General features: G+C 52.3%; 1 protein-coding gene across 2 annotated transcripts; it reads right to left on the minus strand.

Moving 5' to 3' along the window:
- Window positions 1-1,788: 1,788 nt before the first annotated feature.
- Prr18 (proline rich 18) lies at window positions 1,789-5,594 on the minus strand. Of its 2 annotated transcripts, none has more exons than XM_055615980.1 (2): window positions 5,270-5,594; window positions 1,789-4,948 (listed from the first exon to the last, which is right to left on the minus strand). In XM_055615980.1, exon 2 carries the CDS (start codon window positions 4,939-4,941, stop codon window positions 4,018-4,020), a length of 924 nt encoding a protein of 307 aa, XP_055471955.1. In that variant the 5' UTR covers window positions 4,942-4,948; window positions 5,270-5,594; the 3' UTR covers window positions 1,789-4,017. The 2 variants fall into 2 exon arrangements, with proteins under 2 accessions (XP_055471955.1, XP_055471956.1); XM_055615981.1 differs by having other exon boundaries at window positions 5,065-5,594.
- Between the last annotated feature and the right edge of the window lie 6,116 nt (window positions 5,595-11,710).

An 11,710-nucleotide genomic window follows, 5' to 3' on the forward strand; every position in this document is an offset into this window, starting at 1 on the left:
ACAGGGTAGATGACACCTAAATCAGAGTAGAGACCCTGGGATGTCAAAGCTGCCCAAACTGTGGTGTATCTGCCATGGAAAGCTGCGTGTAAAGAGTGGAGACAGCTCAAGAGAGACCAGGTGTGCTTCAGGTGGAAGAACTGGAGGGAAAGGATACCCAAGGCAGCGGAGCCCAGATCCCAGGCATGGAGCTGCAGGACTCTATGTCTGCCTATCTGGATTTTGGTCTTGCTTTGACCCAATCCTTCTTGCCATGCTTTCTGGATGCTCATCAATTATCCTCTCCAAGAAGCAGCACACACCATCCAATTCCTCCCATTTGGAATAACAATATTTATTCTGTGCCACTGTATATCAGAAGCATATAAACTTTTTACTGTTTTTTTTTTTTAATAGAAGCTCAAAGTTAAAAATTTATCTTGAGTCACAGAAGAGACTTTGGACTTTTGAACAATGTAGGGATTACAGAGGCTACTGAGACTTTTGGACTGCATGTATTTTACTAGATGGGATGAGCATTTAAGGGAAGGGAATAAATATTTCCATTTAGAAGGACTGCCTCTGGGTGTTGAGAACTCAGAACCACCTAGGAGACACACCTTGGGTACGTGTATGAAGGGTGTTCCAGGGAGGCTTAACCGAGAAGGGAAGAGCGCCTGGAATCTAGGCAGTGCTATCCCACAGGTTGGTACTTTAAATGAAATAAAATGTAATAATAAATAAAGGAAAGAGGAGAGGGCAAGCTGAGCATCTCTCTCTCTCTCTCTCTCTCTCTCTCTCTCTCTCTCTCTCTCTCATTGTTTCCCAAGGTGCAATGTGAGCAGCTGCATCACTCTCTTAGCTGCCACATACCTTCCCCTCTACAGGTTTCTCCCTGTCACAACAGCCTGCGTGCTGAGGTCAGTGCAATGAGCTGCTTGCTGTGATGGAGACACTTTCTTTGAATGACATGCTACAAAGTTACCTGGCTAACAAAGCAAAGGGTGGGGATGGCAAGCTTAACATGCTGGGCCTCCACAGGCCAACCACCCTAAACTGAATTGGACCATTTCAGAGGGAGCCACCACACTAAAGGTCCTGACATTTTGGTATTGGTTATTATTTTACAAATCAAGAAAAACAGTAACAATACCTACCTGAAAGTACAGGGTATGGAGATGATATCACATAAGAGTCAAACTCTGGAACTCACGGGCACACAACACCGACATGATGTGTAATTTTCCCTCTCATGGCACATGCAATGCATATCAACCTCTCATAAATATATGAGAGAAAGAAAGGGGATGTTCCATAGTTTTACTCTCACTATTCTTTTCTACGTGGATTCAAGGATAAAGGACAAATCACACTTATCATGCAATCTGGCAGCAATCCTGGCTATTACTCAGGTGGGCAGTTTACTTCTGGCCATGATGGCCTACAAGTTAGAAAGTGTGTCTTACAAAGTGTATACAGAAGGTCTCAAGATCTTCCTGAGATACATGTTTACTGTATGCAGGCTTTTCCTATTCGGTGGAGCAGCCTTAGGAGTGTATTTGGGATAAAGCTCTCATGGGAATTTGCAATCTCTCACAAATTTCATTGTTCAATAGCACTCTCAGAAAGCATTTGCTTTTAAAATTCTTAGAAATCCAGGCAATTTCTAGTAGTGACCTTTGGGGACCCCAGGAGTCCCCTGGATATAGAGGGCAGACAGTGAAGAAAGCATCTCACAGGACTTAGAAATGTTCAACTGTTCCTTTCCGGACTGTTATCTTTTCCAAGAATCAGCACACACCATCCGATTCCTCTTTTATTTAAACATTAAGAAATTGCAGCACAGTGACTAGAAAATGTCCTCAGAATGTCAACAATGATGACGAGACCTCACAAACCACGTGCAGGCTTTCCTTTTCTCAAGGAGAGCCATAGACCACTCAGCATAAAATGCCCCCATCTCTAAAGAACCAGGTACACAAGCCCCTGTGAGTAGCCAACCAGGAAACAGAGCTCTGTACTGAGGCTAGTTAGAAAGGCAGGTAGGAGAGGGCTGCCTGCAGGAGACAGTGAGGAAGGAAAATCAAAGCAGACAGGCAGGGATGGGCAGAGTGCTATTATTTTGCTAAAAATTGCAGGCAGAGATGACGGACCAAGAAGGAGGAAGCCTTCCCAAGAGGCCACACCTTTAGGCAACTCCCGAGACAGCTGAGAGCAGGGAGGTCTTAAGTACTGAGAGCATCTTAAGTACTGTGTTTACACTGAGTGCGGAGGAGAGGAGGCCATGCTGTGCCAGGCTGGCATGCAGAGGCGGTGCCCTCTCCACCTGTCCTGCCTGGAGAAACAGCGCTTTCTACTCAGGCCAGAGAGAAAGTTCTCCATTCAACCCCCCCCAGGGTTGCTAATTTTGCCCCTTTGGTGTTAACCTTTTAAAATCAATAAGTAGCTTTTTTTTTTTAAACTGATCTGCTGGCTGATGTAGCTCCCTCTGAACTAAGGCCTTATGTTTGACAAAGCTTGTGCCAAGAATGAAAGAGAGGAGAGAGACAGACAGATACACACACACAAAGAGAAAGCACAAAGATCTCTACAAGGAAAATATATAATTGTCTTTTTTTAACTGTAAGGCTTTGATTTAAAATACAATTAAGAATTGACACATTAAAGTCTAACGAGATAAACATTAAACTGGTTATTGACTTGCATAAGATAAGTAAAAAAAAGAAAATGAGGTAATGTATTACAATTCTATAGCCAACCTTATCTGATTAGAACAAACACTTCCTTCTCGTCCTTGGGGTTAAGTCCACTCAGGCACAGAAGAAATACAAAAGAATCATCCTCCAGTTAATGGGAAGGGCATGGCTACTAAGAGACAGGAGTTTTACCCTTCATTCACATAATAAATAGAATTTTTTAAAGTCACTATTTACAGCTCACAGAACCCCTATGTCACTAACCTTCAATCTTCACAGTAATCAAAGACACCTGCCGTCTCGTCACCCACAGGTAGGCCCTGCTTTCCCGTCAAACTGCTCCAGTGGGCAGAGCTGCTCTGCCCTGCTCTCACCCCCTCCCCATTTCCTTCTCTATGCTGAGAAGCTCCTTCCCTAGCTAGCATAGGAGACATTGCTGTGCCCTCAAACAAAAACTGTGCCCTCAGCACACGCCAAGTCTGACTCCTGTCCCCACCTTGACTCAGCTCTTGCAAACAACTCTAGAGAGCTCCTGGAGACACAGTGTGTAGCTGTGACCGCTTGTGTGTGGCCACAAGTGTGCGTGAATGGGAGAGTGTCCGTGCATGTGTTATCGTGGGCACAGTGTGGGTGATTGTGTGGGTATGCATGCACACACACGACTGCTAGAGGGAAAGTGCGGGTGTAGTTGCGAGCATGAGTGTGCTTGCGCATTGCCAGGGGAGTGGTGTTCTGTGTGTGTGTGTGTGTGTGTGAGAGAGAGAGAGAGAGAGAGAGACGGCTGAGTACATAGCTGGCAGGCAGAGAGCAAGTCCACCAGCATCCTCAGAGCCCTGTTCCCCTGGAGCTCACTCACAGAGTTTGCCGGATTACAAGTTAACCAGAGTTTCTAGGCTTGCCAGCACCCACCGTCTTTCTGATTTGGAAGGAAACAAATCATAAATGTAGCACCATGTCTCAGCTCTGCAACACTCTCAGTGGCCACAGGCTTGCAGAGTCCCCAGGAAGTGGGATGCCACCTGGGGCCGGGGGGCCTTTGGGACCACTCCTTAGGGTGGGAAGTTAGAAGGCATTTCACAGGCCGGTCCTTCCTCCCCTCGGAGGAGCAGGAAGATGACAGCCTTTGAAGTCAGGCCGGCTGGTGACGCACAGGAGGTGGGTGGCGGCCGTTGGAAAAGGCCGTGGGTCCCTCATGACGAGGCACAACACACCTGGGGAAGGTTCCAGGCAACAGTCCTGTCCCTCGCTGGCCTACCTGGTTCACAAGAGCCCAGGTGGGCCAGGAACGCAGGAGGCAGTGGTGAGCCTCAAGCCAGGCGGCGTTCCACCAGGCCCTGGTAGCTCACAGCGTGCTCAGGTGCGGCAGCGTGTCCAGATGCCCTGTGCGGCCCCTCGCAGCGGCTGCCGATTCCACCCCACGCAGCCACTCGGTGCACTTGCGCACCAGGCCCTCGTCCACCACCTCCACCTCCTCCTCGTACTCCTCGTCGTCGTACTTGTGCTTCTCGTTGAGCAGCGACACCTTGAGCACTGGGCGCAGGCCGGAGGTGCGCGGGTTGGGCAGAGTGGCCTGCAGCCCTCCTGGCAGCAGCGAGGCCCGGGGAGGGCGGCTGCTGACAGCTACAGCCAGAGGCGCGTCGGGGACGCTGGTGGAACTGCCCTTCCGCAGGGTCGAGGACCTGGTCCGGGGACAGGGGACCAGTGGGCGCCGGGGGTCGGCCGAAGGCGTGGGGAAGGGCCTGCGGGGTCGAGCCAGCAACTGCTTCTCGAGGTGGCGCCTCTGGATGACCAGGATGGCTTCCGGGGTGAGGCTCAAAGAGAAGCGAGCGGCGTCGTCAGGCCCGGCCCCCGGCCCCGCGGAGGTCCCAGCGGCGGTGGCTCCTGCGGAGGAGCTGTGGCTACAGGCCACCCGCCTGGGCGCGGAGCACGTGGCCGGCGTCCCCCCACGGCCGGGAGAGGGCTGGGGCGGGACGCGCGCGGAGGTCGGTGGTTGCGGGGTGCCCGGACCGAGGCCGGGGCCGCGCCGGGCCGGCGGCCTCTTCAGGGTGGCGGAGGGCCAGGAGCTGGAGAGCAGCATTTCGGGCTGCCTCTTCTTCTCCCCGGCGGTGGCGGCAGGAGAGGGCGCTGGCTGCGCGCAGGGCCTACGGGATAGCTGGCGCGCGGCGGGGCCCCCCGCGGCTCGGGCGGGCGGCGGCGGCGGCGGCGGTGGTGGCGGCGGCGGCGGCATAGGCGTGAATGACATGACGCTGCCGAGCAAGCGGATCATCAGTGTCCTGGAAGGAGAGGGGCGGGTCTCAGTAACCGCGCGCGGAGCCGCCCCACAGGCGCAGCGACCCCCTGCGTCTCCCCATCTGTTGCTGGTCGCCGCGCGCGGTCCCCGCACACCCACCTGCCAGCAGCCGCAGCATCTCCCGCCCCCTCCCAGCTCCAGCCTAAGCCCCGCGGCTTCAAGGGAAGGCGCGTCCCGCCCCCTTCTTCGCTTTGGCAGCCCCGGGAGCTCCCTCTAAGCTGTGCGGTCCGAGCTGGGCCCCGTGGGCGCCGCCACCACCAGCCGACCCCAGTGCTGGAGAATCTGGATGTCGCCCGGTTCGCACCTCCGCCGGGCTGGGCCGGGCGGCAGGAGGAGGAGGAGCGCGCGCGCTAGCAAGGGCTTGCCAAGTCCCGGGTTGTGCCGGGCTGCTGTGGCCACAGCTGAATGCTGGAAACAAAGTGCCCGGCAGCCTCAGGGGTGGGAGCTGGCCCGCGGTGCCCCGAGGCTCCCCTCTCCCGTTCTCCCATGGCCCGCGAACTGAAGGGTTAGTCCGTCAGAAGCCGGGAGCTAGGTCTCAAGGGAGTCGATGGCACCAGCTCACTGGTGGAGCCCTGCGCGTTCGACAGAAAATCCTCTTCATGACCCGGGAGAGAAATTTCGAGCCAGTCTGCAACCGTAAGGCAAGCAGCCGAAAGCAGGCGGGGCCTTTCGGGCGCTACCTTGGTTTCACTGACACCGTTGATGCCACTCCTTAGGGGTTGTTTACACACAAAAGCCATTTGTTATCTAGGAACAGGCGAGGCACTTTGTTATATAATAGCAACACAGGAAATATTAGACACGGTTCTGTTTTAACCCGTGACTGCCGCTAAAGCCATGTGTTATCGTCATACAGATGAGAGAAGCCAGTCTTTACCTCAGCTCATTTTCTGGGTGTAAATACATGGAGACATACCCACAATCCCGAAAGGTCCAATAAGTCGCCAACCCAACAGTTACAAAGCAAGGCACCCAAAAGTCAAGCATTTTACCGGGCAGCGCCAGCACCTGTTTCACGGAGAGGGGAGCATCAAACCTCTTGACTTCAAAAGACTACTCCCTTCACAATGAACAGCTCCGGCCCAGGGTGAGTGGAGAGGACATGGGAAAGAGGAAAGCCTGCTCATCCTGTGTCACTCCCACCCCTCCTCTTGTTAGTTCTTTTCAGCGGCAACAGGACACTCAGCGCCCAGGGTAGCCAAGGAAACTTGGGTGGCGGAAGCATTCCTCATCAGGTTGGCACGGAGGTTGGCACAGGCCCCCCAGCCACCACAGGCATCTCTATGTAATACTCTCTCTATGCAAAAGCAGCTAGCTTCCAGAAAGCTCTCCCATTCACAGCAGGCCCCTGCCAGGGTACCCAGGGCAGTGGCCTCTGCCTGTGAGTTCAGGCAGCTTGGCTCCCAAGACACTGAAAGCACGCTTGTGCTCTTATTCGAGGTTCGAGTTTCTAGGAAGTTGCGGGGATGCGTATGCAAGCAGTGGCCGAGGGCTCAAAAATTGGGGGAAGGGTCAGGAGACATTTCTGTAGATAGGGCTCGGGAGGTCAGCTTTGGAGGAAAACCAACGAACAGCTGGAGGCCAGATGTCCTGTGTGCCGGTGAAAATGTGCAAAGTCTGGAGCCCACTGTTTCCGGTCTGTGTGTTCAGATGGCTTCCTGAGGCTTCAGGTGTTCAGTGTTTGTGCTTAAGGTCGGAGGTGGGGGTGGCAGGCAGTGTCATAACTTTAAGAAGTGACACATTCTACAGTAAATCTGTGGCAAGCACTCCTATTACCTTGTCCCATTCTACTGAGGAGTGGGGCTTCCGGAGGCGACAAATGCTTGAGACAGGACGGCACCAGGTGAAAGTCCAAAGCCAGATGGGGCTGTTAGACTAAAGACAAGGAAGGATCTGGTCTGTTGGTTGGGGAGCTAGCTTAAGTGAACCCCACCTCCAACCATGTAAAAAAGCCCAGAGGAACAAGTGAATCGAGTCACCAGGCTGACAGTTGAGGTGGCCTGGACTAGATAGGAGCTGGGATGTTCCATGTCACCTCAGCAACTTGCTCTGGCCCAGGAGCCTGCAACCTGGGAAGCATTCCTGTTCCCTGAGAGCCCAGGAGGAGTGGAGGCAGGAAGCCTTGGTGTAGACATGGCCTCAGGGAAGGGACAGCACTCTTGTTTCTCAGGTGATCTGACCCAGGAGGAGGAGCTGGCTCTCTGCTGACACTGGGAGCAGCATGTGCCCATCTGCAACAATTGTCCACCTGCCTCCCTCTGTCACTTCTCCACCTGTCCATCTCCCTCTGCCTCTTGTCCACCCATCCTCCTCCCCCTGCTCTTGTCTGTCCGTCTGTCTGTCTCTGCCTCCTGTCCACCTGTCCATCTCCCTCTGCCTCTTCTAAGAAGTTAGGAAGAGCAGGGGCACTTGGGAGGAGGCATGGGAGCATCTACTGCTGATTCAGTCATCATGCTGGCTCTTACAGAATCCATTACACATTCCATTTGGTGGGAGTGGATGGCAAGTGACAGCTGGAGCAAGGGAGGTCACCCTAAGTAAAGGTGATCAAGTTGGACTTTCAAACAGGAGATACAGGAGCTGGCAAGATGGCTCATCGGATAAAAACATTTGTTGCCAAGATTGATGCCCTGGGTTTGATTCCTGGAATCCCACTTGATGGAAGGGAAGAACTGACTCCTGTCAGGTGCTCTCTGAGCTCTGCACGTGCACTGTGGTGGGGCACAGACAAACACAAAAGTAAGTAAATGCAAAAGCAATTTAAAGCAGGTTTTTAAAAGGGAGATGCGTGGTGCCTTGAAGTGATTAGTTGACAAGTACTCTTTATAGAATTTTACTAGCATTCATAACTTACTTAGAATTTCATATAACGTGGAGACTGATAGAGGGAGACACCCAACCTTGTCATACAGCGGCCTTGTCATGCAGCGCACGTGCGTGCACACACACACACACACACACACACACACACACACACACACACACACACCCGAGGGCTGACAATGCTTTCTACATGTTGTGCTCTAAGTGAAAATGTCCTCCATGGGCTCATATATTTGAATACCTGGTCCCAGGCAGAGGCTGATTAAGAAGCTGGGGTGTGGTGTTGTTGGAGGATATCACTGGGTGGGAACTCTGAGGTTTCAAAAGACTCACACCATCTCAGAGCTAGTGCTCTCTGCCCCATGCTATGGTTTGTGGTGTGAGCTCTCAGTTGTTCCTGTTGCCGTGCTCTGGCTCTGCCATCAAAAACTCCAACTTTCTGGATCCTTCTGGAACCATAAGCTTTCGTTCATAAGTTGCTTCCGTCATGGTGCTTTATCACTGCAAAATAAGAGTGACCCCACACTCACTGAACTTACTGTCCTGAATAAGCCATTGATAGAAAGCTCAAGTCAGCAGGCCCAAACATACACATTTGGCTCTGTCCAGGGGCTTTCTCAGTTCATCATGAAATTAAATTAACCTGGTTTTCAGATTTCAAATATAATAGCATAGTAGTGACACGGCCTTAATGCTATTTTCAGGAAGAGTAAAGTGATGGCATACAGGTCCCATTGCCCTGGTAGGTGGCTCTCAAACATGTGAACTGCCTAGAGAAAGGCACCAGCTACAGTGATGGTCCAGCTCCCGGAAGAGCTACAGACATGGGCACACCTTCCAGGCCACTTGCTCACAGCTCCACCAGGAGTCGGTCGGCTGCGGGAAAGTCAGGCAGCAGCCAGGTGACCACTTTGTTCTCATGATTTCTTGGTTTCACTAAGGCATATAACATCTGGAAAAACTGCAAAACATCTCAATAGATTGCCTTCCTAGCTATCCTATACCCTAAAGCCTCAATTGTTTTTTTTTTTTTTCATGTGTGTGTATGCGTGCTTGCATGTGTTCTCCGCTTTATTTACTGAGGTAGGTTCTATCTCCAAACCTGGCTAGTCTATTTCGGTGGCTTGCCCCAGCCATCCTGTCTTGGGGAGCACTGGCTATGTGGGTGCTGAGGAACCAAACTGGACTCCTCATGCTTGCACAAATAAGGGCTCTACCCACTGAGCTATCTCTCCAGCTCCATTTCATATTTTATTTTAAATAGTCAAAAATCTAACCTAAACTAAAACTGGATTTTAAGACAAGAAAAGCCCATTCAGTTGCAACACTCTCCTACAATTTCCATTCATTCTGTTATGTATTAAATTTAACACAAATGTTATCCCTTGGTCCCAGTTTTAGGTAGTCTCTTAAGTCATTTCCATGAGGGCCGGGGACAGTGGCACTGCGGGTCTGGGTGGGATGGAAGCCCATGCTAACATCACCAGCCATTTTTTTTTTTTTAAGATTTATTTATTTTATTATGTATACAATGTTCTGCCTGCATGTACACCTGAACGCCAGAAGAAGGCACCAGATCACATTATAGATGGTTGTGAGCCACCATGTGGTTGCTGGGAATTGAACTCAGGACCTCTGGAAGAGCAAGCAGTACTCTTAACCTCTGAGCCATCTCTCCAGCCCCATCACCAGCCATTTTAACACACTCTGCTCTCAGTGGAGCCAGGATAATTCAGCACCAGCAGTAGATGCTGGATTAGAATAAACACTAATAGGCCAAGTGACCTCACAGACATTTTTCCTGAAACTTTTATACTTCAAGAGCTGGCTTCAGCAGCATTTGAAGGGAAGAGGAGAGCAAAGTTTGTGTTTGCTGAGGCCACACCAGTGTAGAAGACAAAGAAGCTTGCAAACAGGCCAGTAGAGGCTTGCATCTGCCCCACCCTGGGACTGGTCAGGCTCCAGGATCCTGCCAGCCCAACTCTTCTGGCAACTGGAAACTGAAGCGGCCACAGGACCCCAGGCTGCATACCCCCAGTTCCTGACGCTGACATCACCGTTGGTGGCCCAGGATGAGAAGCTGCCACAAGACACATTAACTAAGCCTGTCATCTGCCACTGGTGTGTTAATGCTCCACTGTCTCACACTGACTCATCCTGGGAGCACTCAGAGCACGGCATTGCATTCGAGGCTCTGTAGTAAGGCAAGAGCTTTCTCTGCTCTTTACTGCAGGCTTCTCCCACAGATGTCTGGACCTTTTTTGAATGGTCTGTGTACTGAGTGCCACCTAGCAGGCGCCATCAGCCATTCATTCCTGTGTGCCATCTTCTGAAGTCGCCAGCCTAACTTACCCCAGCCCTCTGAGATGAGGAAACAAGCCTGAGGCTGAGTGAGGCTGTCGCCTAAGCTGTGGATAGGTGTGGCGCTAACGGCATCATCTCGTAGCCTGCCTTACAATGGCCACACCACAACAGCTGCACACTTCCCATGACAGCCAACCTGCCCCCTCCCTTCCACGGAGGACTCAAAACCAGCCTGTCCTCCGTCCCTCCTGCCAGCAGCCCTCCAAACTATCCTGCAGGTCCGGGCTGAAGATGGGAGGGTAGGCTGGGTCTACTGGAGTATCAGTGATCTGGGGCCCCACCGGTGACTGCCTGCCCCACACAACAAACGTGCCAGGTTGCCCCATGCCCCACTGTGATGCCTGTGCGCCCGACTTTGAATCCTCTCCAGCACCATCCCACCTCAGTGGGGCCTGTCCTATCTGGGAAGCCCTCAGCTTCCGCAAAGGCATGCTCTCCATGCCTCATTAGTGGATTCAGGAACCTACTTCTCCACCCTTATGCCACTCTGCACCCCACGGTAGACAGCCCAGGTTGCTCGTGTTGCCTTGGGGCCGGTCCCAGCACTGCATCCCCTGAGAGTGTTGCTTTCTGGGAGGCACCCCGATTCTTGCACAGGAAGAACTCCAGGCTCTGCTGGTTAGGCTACCTGGATTCAGCTTTTCCAAATGGCCCTGTGTCTTTCTCTCCCAGATTCCTAAAAGACCACTTCCTTAGGACTGGCTACACTAGATCCAAAATTCTGCGTTCTACGGAAGGTATGGCTCCTGCAGCAAAATGACATCCAGGGAAAGAGAACCAGGTGACGCAAAGGATTGGCACTGTAAACTGCACAGTAGGGCTTCCCACCTCTCCTAGAATCTAGCCAACTGGACAGGAAGGACACTTCAGGAGAGCCAGGCACCTGTAGGGAGCGTGGCGCCTGACTGAAATCCATCTCTTCTCTTCACTACTGTCATGTGAATTGTCTTCAGTGTTTCTGTCTCCACTCTGCTCCTCTCAGTAGGTGTAGCCCTGAGCCCAGCAGCACGGCACACCTGCCACAGGATGGAGCCTCTAAATCCCACACTTCGTCATGCCACCCAGAGCCTCTGTAGGGAAGGGACATCTGTGTTCTTACCTGGCACCAGGGTGGAGCATAGCTCCAAAGAGGCTCCAGGGTAGGCAGGCAGAACCCTCAACATGCAGGTTTATTCTAAAGATTTATTTTTATGTATATCACTGTTTTGCCTTCATGTGTATCTGGCCGCCATGTGCATGTGGTTCCTCTGGAGGGCTCAGAGCCCCCAAAACTGGAGTTAACAATGGTTATGAGCCACCACATGGGTGCTAGGAACTGAACTCAGGTTCTCTGGAGCGCAGCAAGTGTTCTCAACCAGGCATCTCTCCAGCCCCCAAGTCCACAGTTTTCAGTGTGTCCCCAGTTGCCTGTCCCCTCCCACCATTTCTGTTCTTTGACACACTGAGCAGTGTGAACTGTCCACAATGGCCCAGCCTCCTCCACCCTGCCCTTACAGCTCATCTCCATGACACTTGTATTGTCCCACTCACCAGGCCAATGACACGAGTGGTTCTTCCA

Source organism: Psammomys obesus, unplaced genomic scaffold, assembly GCF_907164565.1.
Source record: "Psammomys obesus unplaced genomic scaffold, mPsaObe1.curated_primary_1811, whole genome shotgun sequence".
Lineage (NCBI taxonomy): Eukaryota > Metazoa > Chordata > Mammalia > Rodentia > Muridae > Psammomys > Psammomys obesus.

What these genes read in the sequence shown, in the direction of transcription:
- Prr18 (XM_055615980.1), bottom strand. Translation starts at nt 4,941, where the DNA reads ATGATCCGCTTGCTCGGCAGCGTCATGTCATTCACGCCTATGCCGCCG.